This window comes from Acomys minous (assembly GCF_964271855.1).
Source record: "Acomys minous genome assembly, chromosome: 5".
NCBI lineage: Eukaryota > Metazoa > Chordata > Mammalia > Rodentia > Muridae > Acomys > Acomys minous.
In genome coordinates this window covers 89,084,671-89,111,649 of record NC_140494.1, presented here as the reverse complement: position 1 = coordinate 89,111,649, position 26,979 = coordinate 89,084,671, and the positions used below count along the sequence as shown (strand labels likewise).

The 26,979-nt window shown below is 43.4% G+C and overlaps 1 protein-coding gene across 1 annotated transcript in view; it reads left to right on the top strand.

Annotated features, from left to right (window-relative positions):
* JAM3 (junctional adhesion molecule 3) overlaps positions 1–26,979 on the top strand; it is a 52,747-nt gene that overhangs the window by 24,173 nt on the left and 1,595 nt on the right. Inside the window, exons 2-6 of the mRNA XM_084784199.1 lie at positions 19,803–19,868; positions 20,417–20,530; positions 23,864–24,016; positions 24,382–24,584; positions 25,858–25,957. Of these exons, the coding sequence (XP_084640325.1) occupies positions 19,803–19,868; positions 20,417–20,530; positions 23,864–24,016; positions 24,382–24,584; positions 25,858–25,957 (636 nt within the window). The remainder of the gene's footprint in view (positions 1–19,802; positions 19,869–20,416; positions 20,531–23,863; positions 24,017–24,381; positions 24,585–25,857; positions 25,958–26,979) is intronic.

The following is a 26,979-nucleotide window of genomic DNA, read 5'->3' as shown; positions in this document are numbered from 1 at the left end:
GTTCTTTGCTGCTTTCCACCCACAGAGCCTTTCTTGGTGAGGAGGAGGTGTGATATAGGAAAATCAGGAAGGTTTTTCAGACCTGCTTTAATTGATGGCCCAGATGGTGAGGAAAACCCTATGGAGAGCTAAAAATTAAATGAGTGATAGCAGATTAAAAATTCATAATTAGACGTTCACATTCTCTCCTCTCCTCCCCTGCTTTCCTCCCTCTTACTCTACCCCTACCCCGTGTGTGTGTGTGTGTGTGTGTGTGTGTGTGTGTGTGTGTGTGTGTGAGAGAGAGAGAGAGAGAGAGAGAGAGAGAGAGAGAGAGAGAGAGAGAGAGAGAGAGAGACTGAGAGAGAGACTGAGAGAGACTGTGTTTTGAGACAGGGTCCCAAGCAGATGAGAGTGACCTCTAACTCACTGTGTGGCTCTGGATGACCCTAAACTCCTGGTCCTTCTAATCCTGCCTCCACCTCCCGCATGCTAGGAGTATAGATGTGCTATCACCTGGGTTTGACACACATTCTCTCTCTCTCTCTTTCCCTCTCTCTCTCTTTCCCTCTCTCTCTCTTTCTCCCTCCCTCCCTCCCTCCCTCCCCTTAAGACCGCTTGCGAATTCCCAGTCTTTTATTTATAAGTGGGAATTCTGTTTCCTAGTTGATAATGAGTTTCTTGAGATTAGTCTTGAACTTGTACATCATTGGTTCCTTAGCCCGTGTAAAGTCATCCTCCAGTGTACCAAGAATGACCAGCATAAGCCAAATGTGCCGGGTGCTGCACTTTGCATGTGCTGTCTTATTTAATACCTGCTTTCTTTGGAAAGAAAGCACTGTCATCATTCCCTCTTATGCCTGAGGAGAGATTAGGATCCAAGGACAGCTGGGAAGCAGCGGAGCTAGGGCTCGAGCTCCCCAGTGTCACACCACTGCCCTATGAGACACTTAGCTTTTAAGTAAATACCTCTTGAGCAAAAACCGTGAAAGAACTGAGCTTAAAATTAATTTCCCAGGATCACAGGGATGTTTTGTGCCTCCTGACAATAAAGTGTGCTCAGTGTGACTGGTCAGCTGCTGTGCTTGGCGATGCTTGTAATTAAGGGAGATGATGCCCCCACTGGTTACAGTGCAAACATGTCCTTCTCGGTCTTCTCCTTTAAAGTAGAACAATCAGGAGCAGCTAACAGCCATGTCCTAGTGAGGGGGGTCACAAGCACCGCTTAGTTAATGCGGCGTTATTTACAGAATGGTCTTGACATTTAAATGCAAATTAAAATGTGGATTTTCACTCCAGTTCTATAATAAGTGACGCGCTGTGGGAACCACTGAGTATCCCGTGGCGCATCGTTAGGTAGAATCCTTGACTCGCTAAGGGGAAGAAGACCAGAGTATTTATTCAGCTATAGCAGTGTTCTCAGCCCTGCAGTTGTGACTCCTTTGGGAGTGTGTGTTAAATGACACTTTCACAGGGGTCATCTAAGACCATCTTGCATATCAGATATTTACATTACGTTCATAATGGTAGCAAAACTACAGTTATTAAGTAGCAAGAAAATATGGTTGGGAAGCTGCACACTTCCTAGAGTGTCTTTGGTCAGGATTCTCCTGCTTCTGTTAACTGGTGCTGGACTTAACAGTTGCTCTGTGGTCAGGGTGGGTGTGATCACCCTCAGGAGACCTGCAGGAAGCTTCCTAACCTTCCTTTGTGCTGGGGGAGGCTGACTACAGACAGGGCTCCCTTCTCTGAGGTTAGACAAGAGGTAAGCAGTCAGGACACGGGGCTCTCGAGTTCTATAGCTGCCTGCGGGTGTGTGGGGATTCTTTAGGGGTGCAGCTTTTCTGTGAGTTGTCCATGCTCCAGGTGGACTCTTCAGATGTGAAACAGCTAGAAGTTGCTCAGAGGACGTTCTGGTGGTGTTGCTGCCTTTGCATCACTCATGAATAATCAGAGCACATGTTGATTCACTGGACTTGTGTGGGATTGTTTCTTTGGCCCTTCCTACATAGTGCTCAGGTGTCTTGCTGTGATTTAAAAAAAATATAAAATAAGTGTGTGTGTGTGTGTGTGTGTGTGTGTGTGTGTGTGTGTGTGTGTAATTTAGCTTTGTCTCTCTTAGAATGTTCTGGTTTAGGTAAGGCATTCCCTTTTCTCTGGAACCAGGAAGTGTACTAAGTATACTAGAAAGTAAGTGAGTTTCTTGATGCTTCTCTCTGGAGACAGTGTTCTTTTGGTAGCGTTTTCTGTCCACTACAGCAGCACCTCTCACTAGCTTAAAAAGAAGTCTGGTCATATTACTCTTCTTGATTACTTTCTCATAATACTTTTTCTTTATTTCTTATTTCAGTTTTTATTGAGTATTTGCTATGAAGCAGGATATTTTATAAATCCTTTATATGCAACCCTTAATAATGCCAATTACTTTGTAAGATAGACACTAATGTCAATATTTCACAAATGAGAAACAGTAACACCCAAGTAGCATGGTAAATGGTGGGCCTCTTTTCAACCCAGTTCCAGAGCCACAGTGTCAGGTACTGTCAGTGAGTCACACAGCAAAACCGTCATGAGCCCCCATTATATGCTAATTCCTGTCCTAGCACTGATGGCTCAGATGGCCCCAGTGCTCTCTTTCAAGTGCTCTTGACTGGAGTGCTTTGCTAATGACCTTGGGAGTGATTTATTCCAGAGCTCTGGCCCCTCCAGCCCCTGCCCAACACACAGAAGGCAGCGTATTAAGTTCTCTTTAGTCCCAGGCCGTTGCTTCAGTCCTCTCAGGAGACAGGGTTTTTATTCTCCAACCGTCCTTTCTCCTGCTGAAGATGCCTGTTAACGACTCATGCCATGTGAAGACAGAGTGTTTTAATTTTGTGCAGAGTATGGACCCTGCCCTTGAGTGCTCTGCAGAACCTGTTGGGTTTATCTCTTTTACTGTTCTACTTAGTGGCTGGATGATCCCGCTGAGTCAGTTTCCCTGTCTGCAGCCTGGGTGGTCACAATACCCTCCTTCTAGGATAGTTGGGAGTAATTAACAGTTTTTTAGAAATTGCTGGCTGTCACAGAATGAACACTCCAGGGAATCCTATATGAGAGTGTATAATCGATGTACACACATAAATATAGTAGCTTAGATTGTCTTATTCGAACCAAATTTACATTTCTGATGTTGAATATACAGCTTTTCTTTGCAGGAGGTTGTTGTTAGTGGTATTTTTAGATTTTTTTTTTTTTGGTTTGCCAAGACACAATCCTACTGTGTTGGCCTGGCTGGCCTGGATCTCGCTATGCAGCCCAGGTTAGCTTCAAACTGGCAGTATCTTTCCTGCCTCAGCCTCTACTGTGCTGGGATTACAGGCATGTATTACCATGCATATTTATACATCTCATTTTAAATAGTTTTAAATTGTAATGAGAATGTTGTCATGAGGAGGGTTGTTCTCATAGAAGCTGTTATTCCTTCCCTTCCCCTCCCTCCATCTTTCTTTTATACTCTAGATCAAATCAGGATATATATGTATATGTATATATGTGTGTATATATATATATATATATATATAATCAGCCTGATTTTCTTTTTTATGATTTTATTCACCTATTTCTTTTTCTTAGGATTGTATAGAAACAGCTGAAAAATGAAACTTTGATTTTCCATGGATGCCTTCTGTAGTTGAGTTAAAAATAGGTATATATTGAATAGGTTGCCAATATGGTGAATACAGGAAGGTTGTAAAAGAAGCAAGTCATTCCTATTCCCTAAGCCACTCTTAGGAGGACATGGTTACACTACTTCAGCTCTGTCCTCCGGTTACTGTTTTAAGTGGTCCACAACCAGTACTGTCTTTGGGTTTGGAGTTAAAAACAAACGAACAAACAACAAACAGTTGAGGTGTAGTTGCCATATGATAAGTTGTATATATTTAAAATATCTAACTTGATAAATGTAACATATATGAAAGGCCTTGCAAGCACTATCACTGTAGTCACTATCTCCAGGTACCTCCCAGTGGACATACCCACCAGCTTAGCTGTGCCCAGTGGATGTTGTGCAGTTGTTTCTTCATGGACACATGCATCACCCACAAGAATCCTAGTGTCCCCTTTTAATCTCTGCCTTTGTCATCCCTTCTTCACTGTACTGCATTCCTTGGCACTGCACAAACACTTACTTGTATGTGTATACTAGTTTGGATTTCCTACAGATTTAAAAAGGATTTTTATTTGTTCAAAACCATTTTCTTTTGTGTATATATGTGTCAGTGTCTGTGTGTGGGCCTTGTATTCATGAGTGCAGTGCCTACAAAGTCCTGAAGAGGCTGCCAGATCTCCAGGAGCTGGAGTCACTGATGCTTGTGAGCCACCATGTGGGTGCTGGGAACCGAACCCCAGTCCTCAGAAAGAACACATGTATGTGCCCTTACCCCTGGGACATCCCTCCAGGCCCTGTTTGTTGCAGTTGTATATAGCCGGATAAACCGGATAGACTCTTTGGTCAGGTTTCTTTCACCCAGCATAGTTATTCTGAGCTTCCTCTGTGTGCTCTGTTAGTTCGTTCTTCTCAGTGCAAAGCAGCATTTTGTGAAACGGCACCAATTGTTTTCTCTTTATATTGACAAGTATTTGCATCATTTCAAGTTCTTAGTAATATATATATTATATGCATATATATTAGCAATACATATATATATTAGAGCATATATATTAGAGCACACCCATGTATAATTGCTCTGATTATAATTTCATTCTCTTTTGTATTTAAGAGTAGCGTGGCTTGGAAAGTAAGCAAACATTTAATTTTTTCAGGATGGTTCTCCAAATTGCTTTATATTTTCTCTGGCTTCACATGGGAAATCAAAAGTTTGATTTCTGTATCAACAATTAGTTGTGGCCATTCCTTTCAGTGTATAGCAGTGTCTTGCTGTGGTTTTAGTTTGCAGCTCACTGATGATGTTAAGCATCTTGTTTTATCACCTGTAAGATGTCTCACAGTTACTCATCTTTGTTGTTTTAAGAGTGCTGGCAGCCATAGATAACAGGCAAATGAAGAATGTGGCTGTTTTCCAGTAAAATTGTATATACTAAAGCAGCAACAGCCAGGCTTGTATTCAGCCTTAGGGTTGGAATTTATTCTTCCCCCACATAGATGACCATGTCCATGTCCGTAAAAACTGCTTTGCCTTTCCTTTCTATTTTTGTTGTTGTTGTTTTGCTTTTTTTTTTTTTTTTTTTTTTGAGACAGTCTTTCTATGTAGCCCTGGCTGGCCTGGAACTGACAGAGATCCTCCTGCCTCTGCTTCCTCCTGCCTCTGGGATCAACTGTGCACACTTTATGGATTTTTGTTGTTTACTTGTTCATTCCTGGGTGCACTAGCTAGAACTTGCAATACAGAGTTGACTGGACAGCTTGAAAGTAGATGTCTTTATCTTGTTCTTATCTGATTGTAGAGAAAAGTATTCAGCATTTTATTATTCACTTATAATCTTAGCTGTAGCTTTTTTTTTTTTTCCTTTTTTAACTGTTGTTTATCAGATTAGGAAATGATCTGTCTTTCAGTTTTGGTTTATTGAATGAACCAGCTTTTGGCTTATTGACTTTTACTTTTGGTCTATCTCAGAAAATTGCCTTTAATTCCAAAAAAAAAAATGTATGATGATGGATGCTGGGTTTTGACTATATTCTTTCTTCATCCGTGAACATGTCTTCTTGCTGCTGTGTTTTTGTTTTTGCCTCCTGATAAGCTGTATCATTTGCTCAGCAGATGCTAAGTCAGCCTCACAGTTCTGTTCTAAGCATTGGTCTTCCTGATGACAGACTCTAGAATTTTTATACTTGTGTTTATAAAGAATACTAACTGTAGTTTTCTTATCTTTGGTTTTGATATTTTTGATATCAGGGTCATGATGCCGTCACAGAAGGCATAAAATGGGAAATACTTTTATTATTTTTTCTTTCTTTTTTTTAAAGAATTATTTATTACATATACGGTGTTCTGCATGCATGTACACTTGAAAGTCAGAAGAGGGCACCTGAATTCATTATCGATGGTTGTGAGCCACCATGTGGTTGCTGGAAATTGAACTCAGGACCTCTGGAAGAGCAGGTGGTGCTCTTAACCGCTGAGCCATCTCTCCAACCCACTTTTATTATTATTATTTTTAATGTTTTGGGTGTCTAGAAAAAGTTGTCATTTTCACATTAAATTTTTGGTGTAATTTACTAACGAAGCTTGCTGGCGCTATAGTTTCTTTAAGCGGGGGGCTTTTAATTATAAAAACTTTTGTTTTAAGTCAATGTGAGACTATTCTGGCCATTTAATCTTGAGTGAAGCTTTGCAGTATTTCTGTTTAGTTCATCATAATTGCCTAATTTGTAAGCATGAAATTGTTCATAATATTTTTCATTCTTTTAATTTCTGTATCATTACAATATCCCCTTTCTTGACAGTGTTAATTTGCATCTTTTCTTTGTTGTTCTTGGTCAGACTTGGTAAAGGTTTATTAACTGTTAATCTTTTTAAAGAACTAGCTTTTGGTTATATTGTTTTCTGTTTTCTATCATGTTTTTCTTTGTTCTTTATTATTTTTTTTCATTTTTCTTATGTTGGTATAATTTATTTTTTTGTGATTTCTTAGGATAATATCTAAGGCTACTAATGTAAGACTTTTCTTCTTTTTTAACATAAGCCTTTTAAGTTCAATAGATTTCAAATGATTGCTTCAGTGGCCTAGTATAAAAATCTAAATTCATGTTTTTTAAAAAGTTTAGTTTAGAATTCTTTTAAAAACAGATTTGTGTGTGTATGTCTGTCTGTCTGTCTGTCTGTGTCTGTCTTTGTGAGAATATATGCACATGTATACTGGTGCCACAGAAGATAGAGGGTGTCAGACTCCCTGGAGCTGGGGTTAGAGGCCACTGGGAGCTGGGAGCTGGGAGCTGAATTTAAGTCCTCTGCAAGAGCAGTAAGCCCTCTTAACTACTGCTCCATCTCTCTCTAGCTCTTGGTTCAGAATACCTTTTAATGTCATTTGTTTCTTTGTTTGGCTGATTGAATGAGATATAGGGCCTGACCTTGAACTTACAACCCCCTGGCCTTTATTTTCCATGTGTTAGGATTATAAATGTATACCAGCACTCTGAATTTCCTCTTTGATATATGGGTTGTTGAAAATGTGTGGTTTTTGTATCTACAGTAGTGAATCCTGTTGTTGACTTATATTTTAATTTCATTTGGTCTGACAGACTGTATGACTTCATTATTAACATTTACAGTGACTGATGGCTAGAACACAGTCTATCTTGGTGAGTCTAACTTTGAGAAGAATTTATATTCTGTTTTTAAATGAATGAAGTATTTTAGAAATATCAACTAGGTTAAGTTAGTTGGTAGTTTCATTTTTCCTTTTTATTTTCTGCTTACATGTTTTATTAATTAAAAGAACCGTTGAAATTTGCAACAAAACTGTCTTTTGGAGGGATAGATTTTGCATTAAATTAGGTGCATGACTCAGAATCTTAATCCTCTTGAAGAATAACCTATCACTCCATCTATTTAATGTTATAGTGCTCTGTCTGCATATACACATATATGCCAGAAGAGGACATCAGATCCCTTTATAGATGGTTGTGAGCTACCATGTGGTTGCTGGAAATTGAACTCAGGACCTCTGGAATAGCAGTTAGTATTCTTAACTCCTGAGCCATCTCATCAGCCCTAGATAATGTTCTTTATCATGAACTTGGCTTCTTATTTTTTGATTTTTTTTTTTTTTTTGTTTATTTTTTTAAGTTTTCAAGACAGTTTCTCTGTGTAGCTCTAGCTGTCCTGGAACTTGCTCTGTAGACCAGGTTGGCCTTGAACTCACAGAGTGCCTCTGGAGTGCTGGGATTATGGGAATGTGCCACTACCTCCCGGCTATTTAAACATTTAATTTTATGTTTAAGTGTGTGCTTGCATAATTTTATATGTGCCGTATATATGCGTCCATGGAGTCCAGAAAAGGCCACCAGACTGCCAGAACTGGAAGTTTAGAGGGTGGTGAGCCACTGTGTAGGTTCTGGGAATTGGACCCAGGACCTCTGCAGAGTAGTTCATGCTCTTAATTGCTGACCCTTCCCTCTAGCCCACTCTTTAATAGTTATGCTGTTTGTTTTTGGGCAGTTTCTTACCTTCTTGTACTACAAGGCTCATATATTTTTTGCCCTAGAGTCATCCATTTCTCCAGTGTGTCCTAGGTCCTGTTACTGGAGAAGGCTATTTAGAAAGCCACATGGTGCTTGTGTCTCCAGGCCCCTCTGAACAGCGCTAAGCTATACATACATTTATGTTGCCCTATTCACACCTACATATCTCTGTTGATTTCTGCACTGTGTACATTAAAATACAGTGTTGATGATGGTATCTCTTCTAATCCAGCACAAAAGCTTTTATCACCCCCTGCATAGTCACTTTTTCTCTTTTTGTAAGAAGCTTGGTTTTCTATCTACAACACGGTTTATTTGTTTCACTCTTGTACTTGAAAGATTTTTTTCTGAGTTGCTGACTTACATTGCTGCTGGGAAAAATCAACTAGAGTGCAGTGTCTTTTCTGAATGTACTTTTCAGTGTTTTGTTTTGCTTACCTCAGCGATCCCTGTGAATGAGGGTCTGTTATTTGTACGTTTCCTTTGTCACATTCTGTCCCCCATCTTAGCTTCCTGAACATCCTAGCTGATTGGTTTTTTTTTTGTTTCCATACAATAAACTTCACTCTTTATTATCTTTAATTTAACCTCTTGACAAATGCTTAGTCATGTATTCCCTATTGCAGCATCATACAAATGCTTAGTCATATATTCCCTGTTGTAGAATCATAAAATGCTTAGTCATTTATTTGCTGTTACAGCATCATACAAATGTTTAGTCATGTACTCACTAGTGCAGCATCATACACATGCTTAGTCATGTATTCGCTTTTGCAGCATCATACACATGTTTAGTCATGTATTCACTGTTTCAGCATCATACAAATGCTTAGTCATGCATTCACTGTTGCAGTGTCATACTCCAGAAATTCCATTATGTCATCCTTCCTGGCATCTCTTTACTTTATTTATTAAAGTAACTTACTTCATGAATACTGATAGTATATATTTTTTAAGCCAAACCAACAGAAAAAAAAATGTCATGGTCATTTTTCCACAGTGGCTTTTAATATTAAAAAAAAAAAAAGTAAATTAGGCAGGAATAAATTCATTGAATTTGACACCTAAAATGTACAGGAAGAAACTCATCTAAGACAGCTATTGCTTTGTTTTCATTCTGTGCAGGAACGGTTAGTTGCCTTTGCCGTGGGTCTGAAGCACTTCCCTCTGAAATAGCACCGCGCCTGTTGTTACCCATGGCAGAGCAATTTAAAACAAGTGAGTTGGAGTTGACAGGGCTGCTTAGATAGTGCGGAGCTTCCACTACTAATACCTGTGAATCCCTTTCAGTGTAGTGACTCGGTCTCCTGATTGTGGCGTGTGTGGCATTTTCTTTTCTATCCCTTTAAAAATATTCTGTCATTTTGTATTTTTCTTATATTTACAAATTATTTTATTCAGTGAACTGTAGATTTTTAGTCATGATTGTATTTATGGCATTAAAGTGGAGACTGTTTCCTTAAGCTAAACATAAAATTACAGTATTATTTTGAATTATTAGCTGTGTTTACTGACTATATTTATTTGTAAGTCTATATATGTATAATTTATACACTGAATATACATGCATTTCTTTCATGCTTTAATTTAAAATATAAACAGTCTTTTTCTTTGGTGAAACAAGGTGTCACTGCATTGCAGGCCTCTCACTTGCTGTGTGTGTTCACACTGACCCCAATGGCCTTCATTCTGCTCAGTACTCCAAGTGTTGGAATTACAGGCACCCTACTAGCACACTTGGCTCACGTGAATATTTTTCTTATTCATTGAGGAAAGAAAAATAAAACTAAATTGCTTTTTTCTTTTTTCTTTCTTTCTTTTTTTTTCTTTTTTTTTTTTTTTGGTTTTTTGAGACAAAGTTTCTCTGTTTAGCCTTGGCCATCCTGGACTAACTTTGTAGACCAGGCTGGCCTTGAACTCACAGCAATCCGCCTGCCTCTGCCTCCCGAGTGCTGGGATTAAAGGCATGCGCCACCACGCCCGGCGTAAATTGCTTTTTTCTAAGTATAAAACCCAGTAGTCATGAGTTAGAAGAGATTTTCCTGTAACAGAGAAATACTTTGTAGTGTGTATTTTTTTAAAAAGATTTATTTATTATGTATACAGTATACATCAGATCACATTATAGATGCTTGTGAGCCACCATGTGGTTGCTGGGAATTGAACTCAGGACCTCTGGAAGAGCAGTCAGTGCTCTTAACCTCTGAGCCATCTCTCCAGCCCATAGTGTGTATTCTTATCCTATTTTGATGGGACTGACCTGAAGCTAAAGTGTACAGGAGAATGGAACTTGCTTTTTTTCTTTTTTTCATAAAACCTCTCTTAATTTTCCTCATACAGCTTGAATATCTTTCTTTGTTTCTCTCCTCCTCTTCCTCCTCCTCTTCTTCATCCTCTTTCTCCTCTTCCCCCTCCTCCTTATTTTTTTGTTTTTTCAGGACAGGGTTTCTCTGTATGGCCCTGGCTATCCTGGAACTCTCTTTGTAGACCAGGCTGGCCTCGAACTCACAGAGATCCGCCTGCCTCTGCCTCCTGAGAGCTGGGATTAAGGGTGTGCGCCACCACAGCCCAATGAATACATTTCTTACTACTATGACAGTGGAATAAAAAAAAAAATCTCATCTCTTCTTTACAATGGTCTGTGGTAGGTTGAATTACCTTACCATGTTCAGTGTGGGAGCCATGAAACAGCTATTCCATTCAAATTTAGAGTAGGATCATCCCTTCATCGCCTTTGACACCAACAGCTAAGGCTGTTTCCATGTACCGCTTGAGGTCGCAGAGATGGAGAGGGCCTTGGAGAGTGAAAGCAAGATGGAAGATCATTGCAGAATTTATGCAGCTGGAATGCAAATGTAACTTTAAGTTATTTTTTGTAGCCCATGAGAGCACATATTCTTGTTTTGTAATTCTGATACCGGATTTTGTAATGAGATGCAAATAGTGTTTGTAGGCCTGGGTTCACACAGAGTTGCATCAAGCCAAGGTCTCTCCAGTCAGGGCAAGTGTTAGGGACCATGTATTTGCAGATGGGGTGTTTACAGAATAGGACTTGAGCCTTGATATGTGTATTTAGTCGTAATCACTTGTCATGCCTCAGTACCTCCAAGATGAGTCTCCTGGAAACAGATCAGAGGATTTTATGTATCCGTCTAAGCTTTCGAGCCAAGAGTGATGCGCTTTTGGTTTGACTAGTCCTCTGTAGAAACCCTGAAATATAAGCACATTATAGTTCCAATCTTGTTCAAGTCAAAGCTAAACTCATGGTAAGCAAAGCAAGGATGCCAGCCAGCTCTTTTTTCTTGTATAAACTTTTTGAATGACTTTTAAAAAATGGAGATTACCGATCAATTCTAAAAAGAGGTAGTACTGTTATTCTGGGTCATTCTCTGCCTTTCTCTATTTCCCCTCTGCCTTTCTCCCCCTGTTCCTGTTTCCAGTCTTAGTTGCTGCCTCATCCTTTCTTCATCCTTCCTGGAAGAGTGAGCGCTTGCTGCTGCTGGAGTGCAGAGGCCGTACACATCGCCTGGTGGTTTGGCGTGAGGACCATGTGTAATACAGCTTCCCCTTCTCTTCTTTCGGTCTTTCCCCATAGATCCCGAGCACACAGACTCCTCCCACCCCCAAATCCCAGACCTTCTCTTTAAAGCCTGCAAAGCGACGTGTTAGAGAAAGGAGAGGAATCCGGGGTGAGTGTGGGTAGGTGGGGTCGTCACTTCTTCCAGGACAGTTACTTCTTTTTTTTTTTTTCTTTTTTTAAAGATTTATTTTATTTATTATGTATACAGTGCTCTCCCTGCATGTGTGCCTGCACATCAGAACAGGGCATTAGATCACATTGTAGATGGTTGTGAGCTACCATGTGGTTGCTGGGAATTCAACTCAGGACCTCTAGAAGAGCAATCAGTGCTCTTAACCACTGAGTTATTTCTTTAGTGACGCCTGTCTCAGGTATTATTAGACAGTTTTACTATTTTTATATTAATCGTATTTGTGCTTAAGATATCTTTGGTTGGTGGGGCTGGAAAGATGGCTCAACAATCAAGAATGCGTCGCGCTCTTACAGAGGACTTGGGTTTGGCTCTCGGCACCCACACCAGGCGGTCACAGTCACGTGGGACTCTAGCTGTGGGGGATCTGATGCTGTCTTCTGGACTCTGAAGGCATGCTGTGCACCTGACATTATACACGTAATTAAAAATAAAAATTAAAAAAAGAAAGCCGGGCGTGGTGGTGCACGCCTTTAATCCCAGCACTCGGGAGGCAGAGGCAGGTGGATCGCTGTGAGTTCGAGGCCAGCCTGGTCTGCAAAGCGAGTCCAGCACAGCCAAGGCTACACAGAGACACCCTGTCTCAAAAAAACAACAAACAAACAAACAACAAAAAAGAAACCCTTGGTGGAGCGTGTTAGGAGACGGTAAAATCAAATAGAAGTAGCTCCTCATCTGCTGTTCCCTCACTAAGGTAACATCGCGAGTGTGACGAGCCAGCGCTCTGCGCTTCCCTTAGAGAATCCTTCTGAGCATGCGCACAGTGGAATCGCATAGGTTGTTCTTTTAAGATGTACCACAGCCAGAGCATTAGATCATCAGCATTCTTAGAGAAACAGATCTCCAGAGAAGAGGAACGGTAAGGAATTGTCTTGTGAGCTTGTGAAAGCTGACATATTTGGGATTTATGGTGTGTTCCTGTAGCCTGGTGACCCTGGAGAGAAAGTAGTATTACCAAGTCCAAAGACGTTTGGTGAAGAACTCCCTCTTCCATGGGGAGGGTGCTCTTTAGTTCTATTCAGATCTGCAGCCAATTTTAGGATAAGATCTAATGACACAACTGAACCTAGACTTCCACAGTTTAAATAGTAACACTGTGCAAAAATACCGCCCGCATTGACTCATAAAATTAACCATTCAAGCTAGATTTATTTTTGATCCCATCATGTTTGCTGGTCCTTTTTTGTCCTCCCCACAACTCCCCCCCCTTCCTCCGGGGTTTCTCCCTGTAGCCCTGGCTATCTATCCTGGAACTTACTCTGTTTACCAGGCTGGCCTTGAACTCATAGAGATCTGCTGCCTCTGCTGGGATTAAAGTGTGCACTTCTACCGCCCAGCCTTTCTTTTCGCCCAGCCTTTCTTTTCTTTCTTTTTTAGAGACAGGGTTCTGCTCTGTACCCCAAGCTGGCTTAAAGCTCATGCTGGTCCTGCCCAGCCCTCCACGTGCATCACCAGCCAGGCTTAGGCCTTATTTTTAAGGTCTGTTTGACTGCATTGACATTTAGCTTGGCCCTGGTCACAGTGGGAAAGCATGAGCAGGTCTCCACCCAGCTGTGCTACGGTCAGAACCTGCTCTGAATGAGGGAGAGTCTGCCGAGTGTGTAGGTGAAGGTCTGGACAGTAGTGTTATTGTGTCCTTTCTCTCTCCACTTAACCTGAAGTTCCTTGAAAGTTGTCTAAGAAGCTGTGACATTGTTGAAATGATACTCTTTACTGAAATGATACTTTTCTGTTAGGTGGATTTCACAAGTATAAGCAAGTACTCTGTTTGGAACAGCACACATGCGTTAATGTACATGGAAAGGCCTGTGTTGCTGCTTTATATTTAGACTCGAGCCCCAGTGGGCCAGCGCAGTCCCACAGCGCTGCGTGCTGACGTGCCGTGTGCGGCCTGAATCCCAGCTAGGGAAAAGTCTCTTTTGAGCAGGAAGCAAAGTGAACAGAATGCCAGAAAGCTAAATATAAACCTCTGAGAGCCAGTAATACATAAACTAGTTTTTAGCCAAACATCTCGTAGACTGAAATATTTTTAAAAGAAAATTTCATCTTGGTTTGAAGTAATGGGTATAAATCCCAGTTAATGTAATTTTCCATGAAAAGCTAAGATAATTGATTTTTCTCTTTTAGCTGGCCCTGTATATAAATAATAGCCACTGTTACAGATAGAAATCCCTTTATCTCTTGTCACTGTAGCATTTTATTCATGAGTCAGTAGATCTGGTGTACTGTTTGTATGGCTTTAATTAAAAAGCAAAAGAAGAGAAAATGGAAAAAAAAAAGGTGCGTAGTTTGCACTGAGATCCTGAGCAATGTAAGTGTGTGGAACTTAGTTCTTCCCCGTGCGCTGCACTTTTAGAACACTCGGCCAGAGGAAGCTGATCGCCACAGAATGAAGGCGTGTGGGGCTGGGACTCGCCCCATCCACAGTCAACGCCTCCTATGGTTTGTCTGGTTTTGTCCCAGGAGTTTATTAGTTGGTCTTGCTTGAGGCTCTAGAAGCATTTCACAGCCAGTAACTCTGGTGTAGTGAAAGAAGGCATGGGCGTCCCCATGCCAGGCAACAGCTGTCTCTGAGTGTAGCTACACCTGGCCCCTGGAACGAGTGTCTGCTCAAGGCTTGGGAGGCAGCACTGCATGTAAGAGTTTCCAGGCATGCCTGGCAAGACTGAAAGCGATGTGTGCGTTCCAAGGAGCGAGGGGATTTGGACTTTAAACATTTTAAAGTGATACTTTTAAAATTAGCTATTTTAGTTAGCACAGTGGGTTTCACTGTTACATGTTCATATGTGCATGTCATTGAACCTTGCTCATATTTGCCCCACCTTATGCCTCACTAATTCCTTGTCCCTTTCCCAACAATGTCCTCCTCCTCCTGACATTCCCCCCTTCATCTCTCATATATATGAGAAAATAGACTATTTTCTTTTTTCTTTCTCCTTTTATGCCCACCTACCCTCTTCTCCCCTCTTTTTAGACTTCTCTTTTCCATTGTCGTGTGTGTGTGTGTGTATGTGTGTGTGTGTGTGTGTGTGTGTGTGTGTGTGAGTGTGTGTGTGTGTTTGTGTGTAGCTGCATAAGAGAGAAAACATGTTGTCTGTCTGAGTCTGTCTTAGGGACATGGTATTTAAACAAGTGAAGGACCAGCATATACCTTATATGCCATCCTAGCCCCAGACCCTGGCAGAGTCTCTAGATTGTGCAGGAGGAGATCCTGAAGGAGGAAACTGCAGTTGTTGTCCACAGCTGCTACAGCTGTTCAGATAAGGAAGGGGAAGGGGAAAGGAGGAGCACAGTAGCTCTGAGGTGCTCTGGGACTGGGGAAGGCCGCTGTGAACGTCAGAGCACCAGTTTCCTCTTTTGCGTTATCGTGCTCATCTTGCCTCCTCCCTGCACTCTCCTTTGACTCCTCCAGGGAGGAAGAGGTGTTGGGTTGAAGATGCCTGTGCCAACTGCACATCACACCAAGACTTTTTTTTTAGGCCACTTCCCTTGCAAACGTGTCTAAAAAGGGATTTCACTAAAACAATGGGCTATCAATTTAGACGTAAGGGTCTGATTCATGTCTTCCTTTTAGTATACAGTCTCCATTATATATGTATCTGTTGCTGTCTCTCTTATTTCTGGGTAAATTTTAGCATTATGTTTCCTGTAAGAAAATTTATAAAATAAATCATGAAATAGGGATAGATGACAAGTCCAAACTCCCAGCCTTTATTTTGTTTGTTTGTTTTGAGACAGGGTTTCTCTGTGTCACCATGGCTTTGTAGACCAGGCTGGCCTCGAATTCACAGAGATCCACCTCCCTCTGCCTCCTGGAATTAAAAGTGTGTGCCACCATACCTGGCTCCTGGCCTTTATTCTTGACTGTCCTGGTCCTGGTTGCCAATAACCTCTCTAGGCTCTGTTCCCCTGCCTGGGAAGTACATACAGTAATTTTTAAATTCAAGGGATGGGGGGAGGCCGAGTCAGTGTTGGGAATGTGTTGTGAGATAGCCCCAGTGATGCTCAGAGGCACAGCTCATTAGAATCCCAGCAGCACTGCCTGCATCCTTCCCCTGCTTCATCACCTGTCAAAGTACTGGGGGAGGGAGAGGGGGTTCAGTGTTTGCTCGGTCTTTCCGGTCTTTTCTTTACAGTATGCATCACTTTGCAGGCAGGAGATAATTTCCTTTAGCAGAATAGCCAGCTGATCTACAAGAAACAAACTGTCACAGTTGGTGCTGTCTGTAAGTTTAGGTCTCATTTCTCATCTGTCTTTTCTGTATACCCTGCTGACTGGCTCCTCGTATGTCGAGTTTTATACTTTGTAGATGCTGGATATTAATATGACATTCCTTCCCCTGAATACTGTTGTTTTCCCAGGAAAGCATGGCTTATTGTGGGTATAATTTCCAGAAGGGTGGGGTGCTATTAATTTTTGGAGCTAGTTTCTTAGCCAGAGGATATGAGCACTCGGAAATGACCTGAGGTCCTCTGACCTGTTCAACTTCATCTGCTTGGCTAAGACTTAAGAACGCCAACTTTTCTCCTGCTTGCTCTCTTTGTGCTACAAATAACCTGTGTTTGGTGCGTTCTAGGATATCCTTGCTTTTGGACCAGTTTAGCATTTGGGAAACAAGTAGCTAGATCACAGATAAGGGATTTCCAAAAGTTTATTATCCCTCCCTAACTGCTACTTTTCTGAGACAAGGTTTCAATATGTACCCCTAATTGGCCCTGAATTTACTGTGTATCATGGTCTGGCCTCAAACTCCTGATCCTCTGACCTCAACCTCTTTAGTGCTGAATTACAGGCCTGCACCACTTCTCCTGGTGCCTCATTTCTCTCTTTTTATTTTATTATTTTAAAATAATTGGTATTTTTGAAAACATCATGCATTTATACAGTGCATTTTGATTATATCCATGTATCACGTCCTCCTTCCAACACACCTGTTGCCTCTCTCACTATTTCTCTTCCAGCTTCTTGTCCTCTTTTTATTTTTTTGTTATTAGTAACCACAAGTCATATTAGTGCTATCCATATACACTCGCACATGTAGTCACTCACTGGACATGGGTTTTTCACTCCAGATGCGGGAGTGAAAGCCTGCTAGTTCTGAGAGGCAGAGAAAGTACCCAGCTGACCTCCCTGCTCAGCTGATGTTCCAGAAGGAAAAAAAAAACCACCCTTTTTTCTCCACATTGTCTTAAAAGCCCTTCAAACTCAATGTTCCTCCTTTCTACTTCGGTGTATCTCTCCTCTGTCCTCCAGACTTCCTCTCACTGTCTATGGGTTGTTGTTGTTGTTGTTGTTGTTTTTCCTGTGTTCACTTCCTATCAACTGGTTGCTTGTTCTGCCTCTTGACCCAGGGTTAACTTTATTTAGCTCTTGTTTACAGAAAACTCTTGGGTTAAAGCTGTGTGTTAGGGCTGAGCCACACCACAACAAGAAACAGGTTTTTCCAGGTCACAGTCTCCAGGTTCACGGCATGATCAAATATCCTGCAACAGCATTGATGTCTTCTCTTTAGCAGCTTGCGTAGCACCTTCTGGCATCAGCATAAGCTAGTGTCCTGGTCAGTTTAAGTTGATTTCTCTATATCCTCCATCTAAAGCCAGTCGTGTCTTTAGCCATTGGGATTTGCATCTAGTTAGTGGACAACTAAGCAATGGCAGTGGCCTGTGTTGATTTTAGTGCCTCTGAGGCCTTTACGACCAATAACTCACAGGAAGGCCTATATCAGACTGTAGTGGCAAGTCTGCGGGGCATTTTCTTGGTTAATGATTGACTTGGGAGGGCCCAGCCCATCGTGGGTGCTGCACCCCCGTGTAGGTGGTCCTGTGGCGTATAAGAAAAGCAGGCTGAGGAAGAAGCCATGAGGAGCAAGCCAGTAAGCATCATTCCTCCATGGCTTCTGCTTCAGCTCCTGCCTCCGGGGATTCCTTCCTTGGCTTTCCTCAGTGATGGAGTGTGAGGAGTCGGAAGGTGAAATAAACCCTTTCCTCCCCAAGTTGCGTTTAGTCATGGTGTCTTATCACAGCACTAGAAACCCAACCTAAGACACTGTCATTTAAAAATAAAATACATGCTAGAGAATTTGGTCAGTAAGGTGCTTGCCTTGAAAGCATGGAGGCCTTAGCTAGTCTCTGGAATCATGTAAAATAGCATGTGTGGTGGCATACACCAGTGACCCCAGTGCCGGCTGGGGAGGCAGAGACAGATTGGCTCCCTGGGGCGCCCTGGGCAGCCATTCTATCCTCGTCTGTGAGCTCCAGAGAGGTCACACCGAGGTGTCATTAAGACGGAGGAAAATTCACTCTGTTCCAGCCTTGCTAAATTTTAGTTAGTCCTGTCCTTTGTCTTAGTAGATGGTAATGACAGGTAGATATTTCCACTTTCAAAGCTCTTTACATGTTTTTTTTTTAAGAATATGAGAAACAAAGTTTTATTGTAAGCACAGGTATCTGTTGGGCCTTCATGAAAATCGACACTGTCAGACTATAGCTCCCCAGCGCCTGGACAGCAGTCCTCCAACTCACCTGCTGGCGTCAGCTCCTGTGCTTATACCACACAGAACCTACTCACCTCCTAATAACATGCATCCACTCCATTTCTTTTGTGACTTTCATTTGTTGTAACTAATACTCATTAGAAAAAGGGCCTGGCTTAGTTGTGTAAGCTCTTATGAGTCATCTCAGAGGACCCTTTGGATGCTTTGAGTGGTCATACAGTCCCTTAAGGCCAATTTTCATGCTATTTAAGTCATAGTGACCTTACCAAAAGAGCCGATAATGGTGACTTCCGGGCGGGTAGTGCGTCACATGTTACTCTATTAGCGAGCCCGCCGGGGCCCTCCGGGCGTCTTGGTTCTGCGCCTCCATAGCAGTCACAGCAGCTCAGGCGTGTCATGCTTCTGCTTCCTGTCATCTCCTACTCAACTCTCTGAGACTTCCGCTAAGATGTGAGTGAATTCTTAGTAAATAAGGAAGTAACACACACGAGGATCATTGTATACCATAAAGGAAACAATGGATGTCCATGGCCAGCAATCCACTGATGTAGAGGGAGTGAGAAGGCAGCTGCTGTTCTACAGGAATTCTACGTTGTCTCAAGTGTTAGGCAGTCTGGGCTCTTACCAGCTCACAGCACTTTAGCCACACAGTAAGCCAATATCCCAACTGATGGTAAAGGGTTCTGTGTCAAAGTCCTTTTAGGGGAATGGCAACTTTCCGTGGAGGCAAGAAGCTGAAGGGCAGCATATTATAGGTGGTTTATTATCTCTACAAGAGTGGTTGGAAGATGGTGAGACCATGGAGGCAGCATGTCTTGATTTCATCAATTCTACAAACTGAGCTGCATGGAAATCACTATACTGGTCTTTCTCCCTTTACTGAAGTCTGTCGTGAACTAATTCGTGGACTAGATGCACTAAGCTAGATGACAGTCGAGTACGGTAGATTCTTGGCTTGCTGAGGACCGCTGCCAGCCTCAAGGGGAAGCTTCTGATCATGGGTTTTATAAGACTTGTCCCCTGGAGAAAAAGGAAAGGCTGGGGAGGAATGTTAGAGGCCCACACAGTCTGCGAGAGAAGGCGAGCATCAGCGAAGAAGTACTTGGGAAGGCTTTCTCACTCTCCGTCTGGGACTGAGAAGGAATGTGAGCATATAGACTCTCCTCTTTCTCTTGGTTGCTTCCAGCAGCATAGGGAAAGGACCGTATCAGTTGCTGTTTGTCCCAAAGAGACTGCTTAGGATGTCTTCTCCCATCCCCTGTGCTTTGCAATGGACAGCCACGTCTACATGGAAGGACAAGCTGTGGCCTCCACCCACTGTTTCTTGCTGTTATGGGGCTGTAGAGTGCCTGATTTTACTTTTCTTTTTCTTTTCAGGCTGCTTGATAGAGGCAGTGAATCTCAAATCCAGCAACCGAAACCCAGTGGTACATGAATTTGAAAGTAAGTACAAGGAAACAGAGAGAGGGATGGGCCCTCTAGTGGTCATTGGGTAGCTCTACGGCCAACCCAGCACCTGTTGTCCTAGTGTGATTATTTTATTTTATTGATACACTCACACATTTCTTTGAGACAGGATCTCAATGTGTAGCCCTCACTGGCCTCAGATTCACTACAGAAACCAGGCTGGCCTCGAACTCACAGTGATCTACTTGCCTCTGCCTCCCTGAGTGCCAGAATTAAAGGTGTGGGCTCAGTACGTATTCATAACCACTGAGCAATCCCTCCAGCCCCTACTCTCTTATATGGAAAGGTCAGGAATGTTTAGGATGCCTAGCAGTGCACTCTGCAGTTTACATTGGCTGCCATCTGTTTCCTGCCTATCCTTGTACCTACCCAACAAAGAAATCCCACACAATACATGCAGGGTGTTTAAAGAAGGTGTGTTCCCTGCATTAAAATCCTCACTAATGTCGCTATTGTTTTTCTACAGCAACTCACCTTGGGAGCGTGGAAATCTTAGGCTTATAATCTTTCTCATTGCTCACCAGGTGTGGAACTGTCTTGCATCATTACGGACTCACAGACAAATGACCCTAGGATTGAATGGAAGAAAATCCAAGATGGCCAAACCACATATGTGTATTTTGACAACAAGATTCAAGGTGCGATCCCATCATCCTCCGTGCTACTAGCTTCTCTTTTGTCTGCAGGTCTTGGAGTTTACTTAATAGCAGAGATTTACCCCAGACTGCTAGCCTGCATCTGTAGATAGGACTGTTCTGATTCTGAGTTTACTGTTGTAGAATATTTCAATTTTAACATTGATATTTTGAGCCTCCCTGTCCCTTGTAAAAATGCATCTTCAACAAATCCCAGCTCACTAATAAGGACTGGGATCTCTGCCCCGCTTGCCTCTCTGAGAACAGTCACAGTCAACAGTTTCCTTAGCCACATTGTTATGGCTCATGACAGACACACTGTAAGTGAGCGACCAGAGGGATCATTGTAGCAGCGTGGGGCCACAGGTAGTCATTGAACTACACTGTGTCCACTGTTAGGTGCGGGGGCCTCCCTTTGTTGACCAGCATGGCATTATCTGGGGGCAGTGCTAACATAAGCTTCCATGGCATGGCGAGGAGGAGGAGGGGGCTGAGAGCTAGGCATCAGCAGTAGGCTGCAGAGTCAGACAAGGTAGCAAGTGTGGCACGGGGAGAGATGGAGTTGCAGGAAAGACGGCTGCAGATGGACACACAGAAACCAGAGAGAGCTTAGCTGATGACCAGAGCTGCAGCCAGGGCCTGGCAGAGAGGGAGATGAGAAAGGTGCACTCCGTGTCAGGCAAGCCAGGACAGCAGGTAGTACCATCAGAGGTGCTAGGAGAAGTGACATAGAGACTGGGTTGAGCAAAATTCAGAGCAGCACCATACCAGTCTTCCTTTGCAGAGTCTGGTGGGTGGGGTTGCTCACAGTGGCTGAGCTGAGGTAGAGACACTGGAAACACAAGGGGAGAATTGCTAGGACCAGGCTGCGCTGCAGGATGTAGTGGTGAGGCAGTGAGAGGCAGCACGCAGTGGGAAGCTACTTTCCATCTGACATTGAGGGAAGGGGTACATAGGAGGTCCAGTGCAGATACAGCCAGTTTTAGGGAATTCCTGGTCTCTGTGACCTGTGTTCTACATGTTATCAGGAGTTGTGTGTTCTTAAAAATAGTTTGTTGGGCAGTGCGTTGGTCTCGCGTGTCTTCAATCCCAGCACTCGGGAGGCAGATGCAGGTGGATCTTTGTGAGTTCAAGGCCAGCCTGGTCTACAAAGGAAGTCCAGGATAGCCAGGGCTCTGCAACATAGAGAAACCCTGTAACAAACAAACAAACAAACAAACACAGTTTGTTGGCTATAGCTGTAGCTCAGTGGTGCAGTGTCTACTGAGCATTCTCAAAACCCTGATTTCAGTCTCTAGGACTAAGGGGGGAATAAACAAAACCGAACCCCCAACAACATCGAAGGGCTTCATTTGTAGCTCAGTGGTAACACCCTCTAGAGCTCACAACTCCAGATCTGACACCTCCTCCTGGTCGTCACAGGCGACACATGCACGTGATGGAGATACAAAACACCCCTACACATAGAATATAAACAAGTAAGCTTTTTAAAAAAGGCCTACTCATTAAAACCACAAAAACCCAGTGTATTTTTGGGAGACTGGAGAGACGATTGAGTTGGTAAGAGTGTGTAGTATTGCAAAGGCCCTGAGCTCTAGGCAGCCAGTAACTCCAGCTTCTGGGTCTCTGCTATCCTCTTCTGCGCTCTGCAGGCCCTGCACTCACACGCGCACATACCCCCATGCAATACATACAATATAAATAATAATCATAAATCTCTAAGAAAACTCTTTATTTCCCTAGCGCTGGGAGTGTGGGCAGAGTGAGGGACGACTTACCAGTTGATGGGTACAGTTGGGCTGCTTTGACACTTTGCCTATCATCAGTATTCTGTGCTCACTTCTGTGTGAAGACCAAGTACACACAATTGGGCCATACGGTAGCTGCATACAGTAGCTGCATGGTGAGTGTTTGAGGAAGCTGTTAGGCTGCTTTCCAAAGTGGTGTCATCACTTTTAAAAATATTTACTTTATTTCCTGCATGTATTTTGCCCACATACATATATCTGTGGACTAGATTTGCATGCTGGGTGTGAAGCGTTCAGAAGAGGGCATTGGATCCCTGGAACTGGCGTTAATGGATGGTTGTGAGCCGCCATATGGTGGCTGGGAACCCAACCTGGGTCCTCTGCAAAAGAACTAAGTGTTCTTAACCGCTGAGCCATCTCCCTAGCCCTGGCTTCATCGTTTTACATACTCACTAGCAGCGTTTCCCCTGTAGTCGCACCAACACTTGTGGTCATCTGACCTTTGATCTTAATAGTCCTAGAGGATATGTGTAGAGATATCTCAGAGAAAAGTCATCTTTTCACGTGCAAGTCGGGCAGCTGTAGATTCTCTCGGGAGAAATACCTAATCAACTTTTATGTTCATTTGTAAACATGTGCATTTGTTTCTGAGTTATATTTATATATATAGTCCTTTTTTTCTGATATGATTTAGAGTTTCTCCCATTCTGTAGCTGCCTTTTCACCTGCTTATGTCCTTTAAGCACAGCTGGTTTGACTTGATGAACTCTAATATTACCCCAGCTTTTGTGCTTGTGTCTTTGTTGTCATATCTAAGAAGCTGTTAACTAACTAAGAAGACTGTGTCTTCTGGAGGAAGGCCTCAGCGGTTGAGAACACCGGCTGCTTTTACAGAGGAGCTAGGTGTGATTCCCAGCACCCACATGGTAACTCACGCTCCAGGGGGTTTGATGCTCTCCTTCTGACCTGTGGGGACACCAGGCACACACCTGCTTTACAGACACGCATACACCCAGACACATAACATAAGTCTAAAACAATTAGGCATTTTTCCTTAAGACTTTGAAAGGTTTTTGCTTTTGAGGCAGCACTTTGCTAATGTTGCCGAGGCTGGCCTCGAGCTTACTGTGTTTGTTGCCTAGGCTAGCCTCAAGCTCAAGTTCTTGTAAGCTTAGAGTGTTACAAATAGCTGCCCAACTCTCCTTCAACTCTTAGGTGCTTGCTGCCCAGGGAGGGCAGCCAGGGTTCAGCTTTCTTCTTTTTCATGTCATAGCCACAACATCCTTTGTGGATTTAGTTTTTAATGTTTATTTGGTTTTTCTTCAATTTCCTTTTAATTTTTTCCTTTATCCCCTCCAGGAAATTATAAAAGAAAATAAGGTTCCTGGCTTTATTTTAAATACCAGCTACCATTTTTGATGCTCAGGTTGCACATGGGGAGAAGTCAGTAGCCTGGTCCGCATGAAGACCACTCCTCTCACATAGGGACAGGACAGACAGCAGTCTGCAACCTGCTTGCTCTGCCATCGGGTCCAGCCCCACACTGTCCTCCAGTGGCTATATCTTGTGTCCTCCTTTTTTTTTCTAGGGGACCTGGCAGGCCGCACAGATGTGTTTGGAAAAACTTCCCTGAGAATCTGGAATGTGACACGGTCAGACTCTGCCATCTACCGCTGTGAGGTTGTTGCTCTAAGTGACCGCAAAGAAGTGGATGAGATTACCATTGAGTTAATTGTGCAAGGTAGGAGCCCGCTGATGTGGAGCGTTGCCCCCAAGGCAGCCTTAGATCTAGATATTCTGAGTCCATTCCCCCAGAGGTGCATTCCTGGGGCTGTCTGCAGTTTGGAGAGAGGAGCCAGTATGGCTGTCAAGAGTTGGGGTGGGGAGATGAGACGTGGAGCACCTGCTGGGGTCCCTACCAGCCTCCTGAAGGTGGAGGAACCTGAGACTGCAAGATTAGATGCACCGGGTGGGGTGCGCTCCCGAGTGGGCAGGGTGCAGGCAGCCGGCGGCCTGCAGATGAGCTGTGGTCCTGGGAGCTTGTTTATTATACCAGGTTTTGGTATGTGCTGAGATTTTAAACGCCAACCTGTATTTTGCCTGCAGTGAAGCCAGTAACTCCTGTCTGCAGAGTTCCAAAGGCTGTGCCTGTAGGCAAGATGGCGACACTGCAGTGCCAGGAGAGCGAGGGCTATCCCCGGCCTCACTATAGCTGGTACCGCAACGATGTGCCACTGCCTACGGATTCCAGGGCCAATCCCAGATTTCACAATTCCTCTTTCACCGTGAACTCAGAGACAGGCACTCTGGTAAGAGCTCCTCCGAGGTGAGGTTGCAGATGCATTTGTTGGGGCCTTGGCTGCCTGGAAGAGCCAGAGGTTCCTTTTCAAGGCAGAGTCAAAATCCAGATCGCCAAAAACTACAGGAAAAGTGGCTCTCGCTTTTCTATAATCAAGTGCTAAGGGAGTAAACAAATGGAAACCTATCCATCTGGAAGAGACCAAGGGACAAGTAAACAAATGGGTATGCATTGTTAGAATCTTAGTTTGAGTAAGCAATGGAACATATACACCATCCTGTGAAGGAAATGTGGTTACTGGGCCGATGTTTGGTAGGAAGCCATTATCAACAAATTTGTGACTACGGTTCTTTTTTTTTTTTTTTTGGTTTTTCGAGATAGGGTTTCTCTGTGTAGCCTTGGCGTGACTACGGTTCTTAAATCCTTAGCATATAAGGATATGTACCTACGGATAAAACATGTCTGGAATTTGCTTCAGAATAAACTACTGGTGCCTGGTGGTGGTGGCGCACACCTTAATCCCAACACTTGGGAGGTAGCGGTAGGCCTCTGACTTGGAGGCCAGCCTGGTCTAAAGAGTTCGTTCCAGGGGTTGGAGAGATGGCTCAGCATTTAAGAGCATTGTCTACTCTTCCAGAGGTCCTGAGTTCAGTTCCCAGCAACCACATGGTGGCTCACCACCATTTATATTGGGGTTTGATGCCTCCTTCTGGCAAGCAGGTGTACATGCAGATAGAGCAATCATACACATTAAATAAATTGAATAAAAAGTTTGTTCCAGGACAACCAGGGCTATACAGAGAAGCCTTGTCTCAAAAACCCAAAAAAAAGGGGATGCGGGGGTGGGGCAGGGCGGGAAGACTTACTTGGTAGTGGGAGGGCACATGGGAGAGAGAGAAAAAATGGCTTGGTCATGCACCAAAGAACATGCTGACCTTGAGGCACTTCTCATCAGGGAGGTGTCTTGGTTTGTGAAATCCCCAGCTGCGTGTATCTTTCAGGGGAACTGTCACAGGGTATTTGGTATGTGTCTAAGGAGAGTCCTTAGGACCCCTTTGATGTTAGCGTGAAAAGTGAAGCTGCCTTCTTCTGGTGCTTTGCGCAGCATTGCTCTCTGTATCCTGGAGGGAGTTCCTTGTTCCTAGATCTTGGGTGCAGGCTGGGGAACCATTGCGGGTGAGCTGACTGCTTTGTGGCTTTATTGGGGCCTTGGGTGTCAGCCTTGGTGTCTGGTGTGCAGTTTGTCCTGTTGAGTAAAATAATACTTGTCATTTCTAAAACAGGTTTTCAGTGCTGCCCACAAGGACGACTCTGGGCAGTACTATTGCATTGCTTCCAACGACGCAGGTGCAGCCAGGTGTGAGGGGCAGGACATGGAAGTCTGTGAGTCACTTGAAAAGACTATGTTGAAGACTGGGAAATGACTAGAACATTTAAATGTTAGATGTCAATTTAGCTAACCACTCTGCCATAGGTCAGTTTTCCTCTGGAGCTGACAAGGGGCACATCACTGGGAGCCTGAGGGGACTATAAAAAGAGCATGAGATCTAATTAAGTAGATCCTCATGTGAACTTCCTGGGGGCTTGGGTGTTGGCAACATATCCTGTCATGGAAAGTTCAGAGTGTAGTAAATTCTTTGGTAAATGAGAGAAGCATCAAAAACAGTTGTATAGGGAGCCCGAGCCTTACCAGTTAGAGTAGCTATTTTCACAGGAAACTCAAAAGCCCATGCTTTTCCCTGTTGTGTGATGTCATCTTGAGTGGGTGGGCGCACAGGGAGGTGTAGGGAGTGGATGGGGTGAGCTGAGCCACCCCGAGAGCAGTGGTTTCCATAGCCTATTGGAGGACTGTTGCACACAGGGTCCCAAGACCACCTGAAATTACTGCAAGTGTCTATGTACACATAGCATTCGGTGCAGCTCATTTGCCAAGTTTGAGGAATTAACTTTCGGGTCATTTGCTGCTGTAGGAAGGTTTCTTGCCATCTTCACAAATCCTTATTTGCACAGAGAAATAAAACCACTAGAGCCTCTGCCTGGAAGATTACAAGAGGTTCTGAAAGGGCTGAGGGCAGGTGGCCAGGGATGTGGAAGGTCAAATGTGCATTTAACAGTTTTCGTGTCTAAGATTTGAAGCTTTCTTTTCCTAAAGTAATCTATAGCAAAGGCAGGCTGTATAAATTAGGATGGTTACTTCCCTTAGGGCTCCTGGCTCTTGATTCTACGTAAATACAGCCATTTCTCCATGAATAACATTTACAAGGTTTTAAGGCCATTTGTACACTGGTAAAGTTCTCTCAGTGGCTTTGAGTATAACTGCATTTGAACTGACCACATCCCAGTATGCTTTATGATATCAGGGGTTACTGCGGTCACCTGTGTCTTCTAAAAGGGTCAGTTTCCTC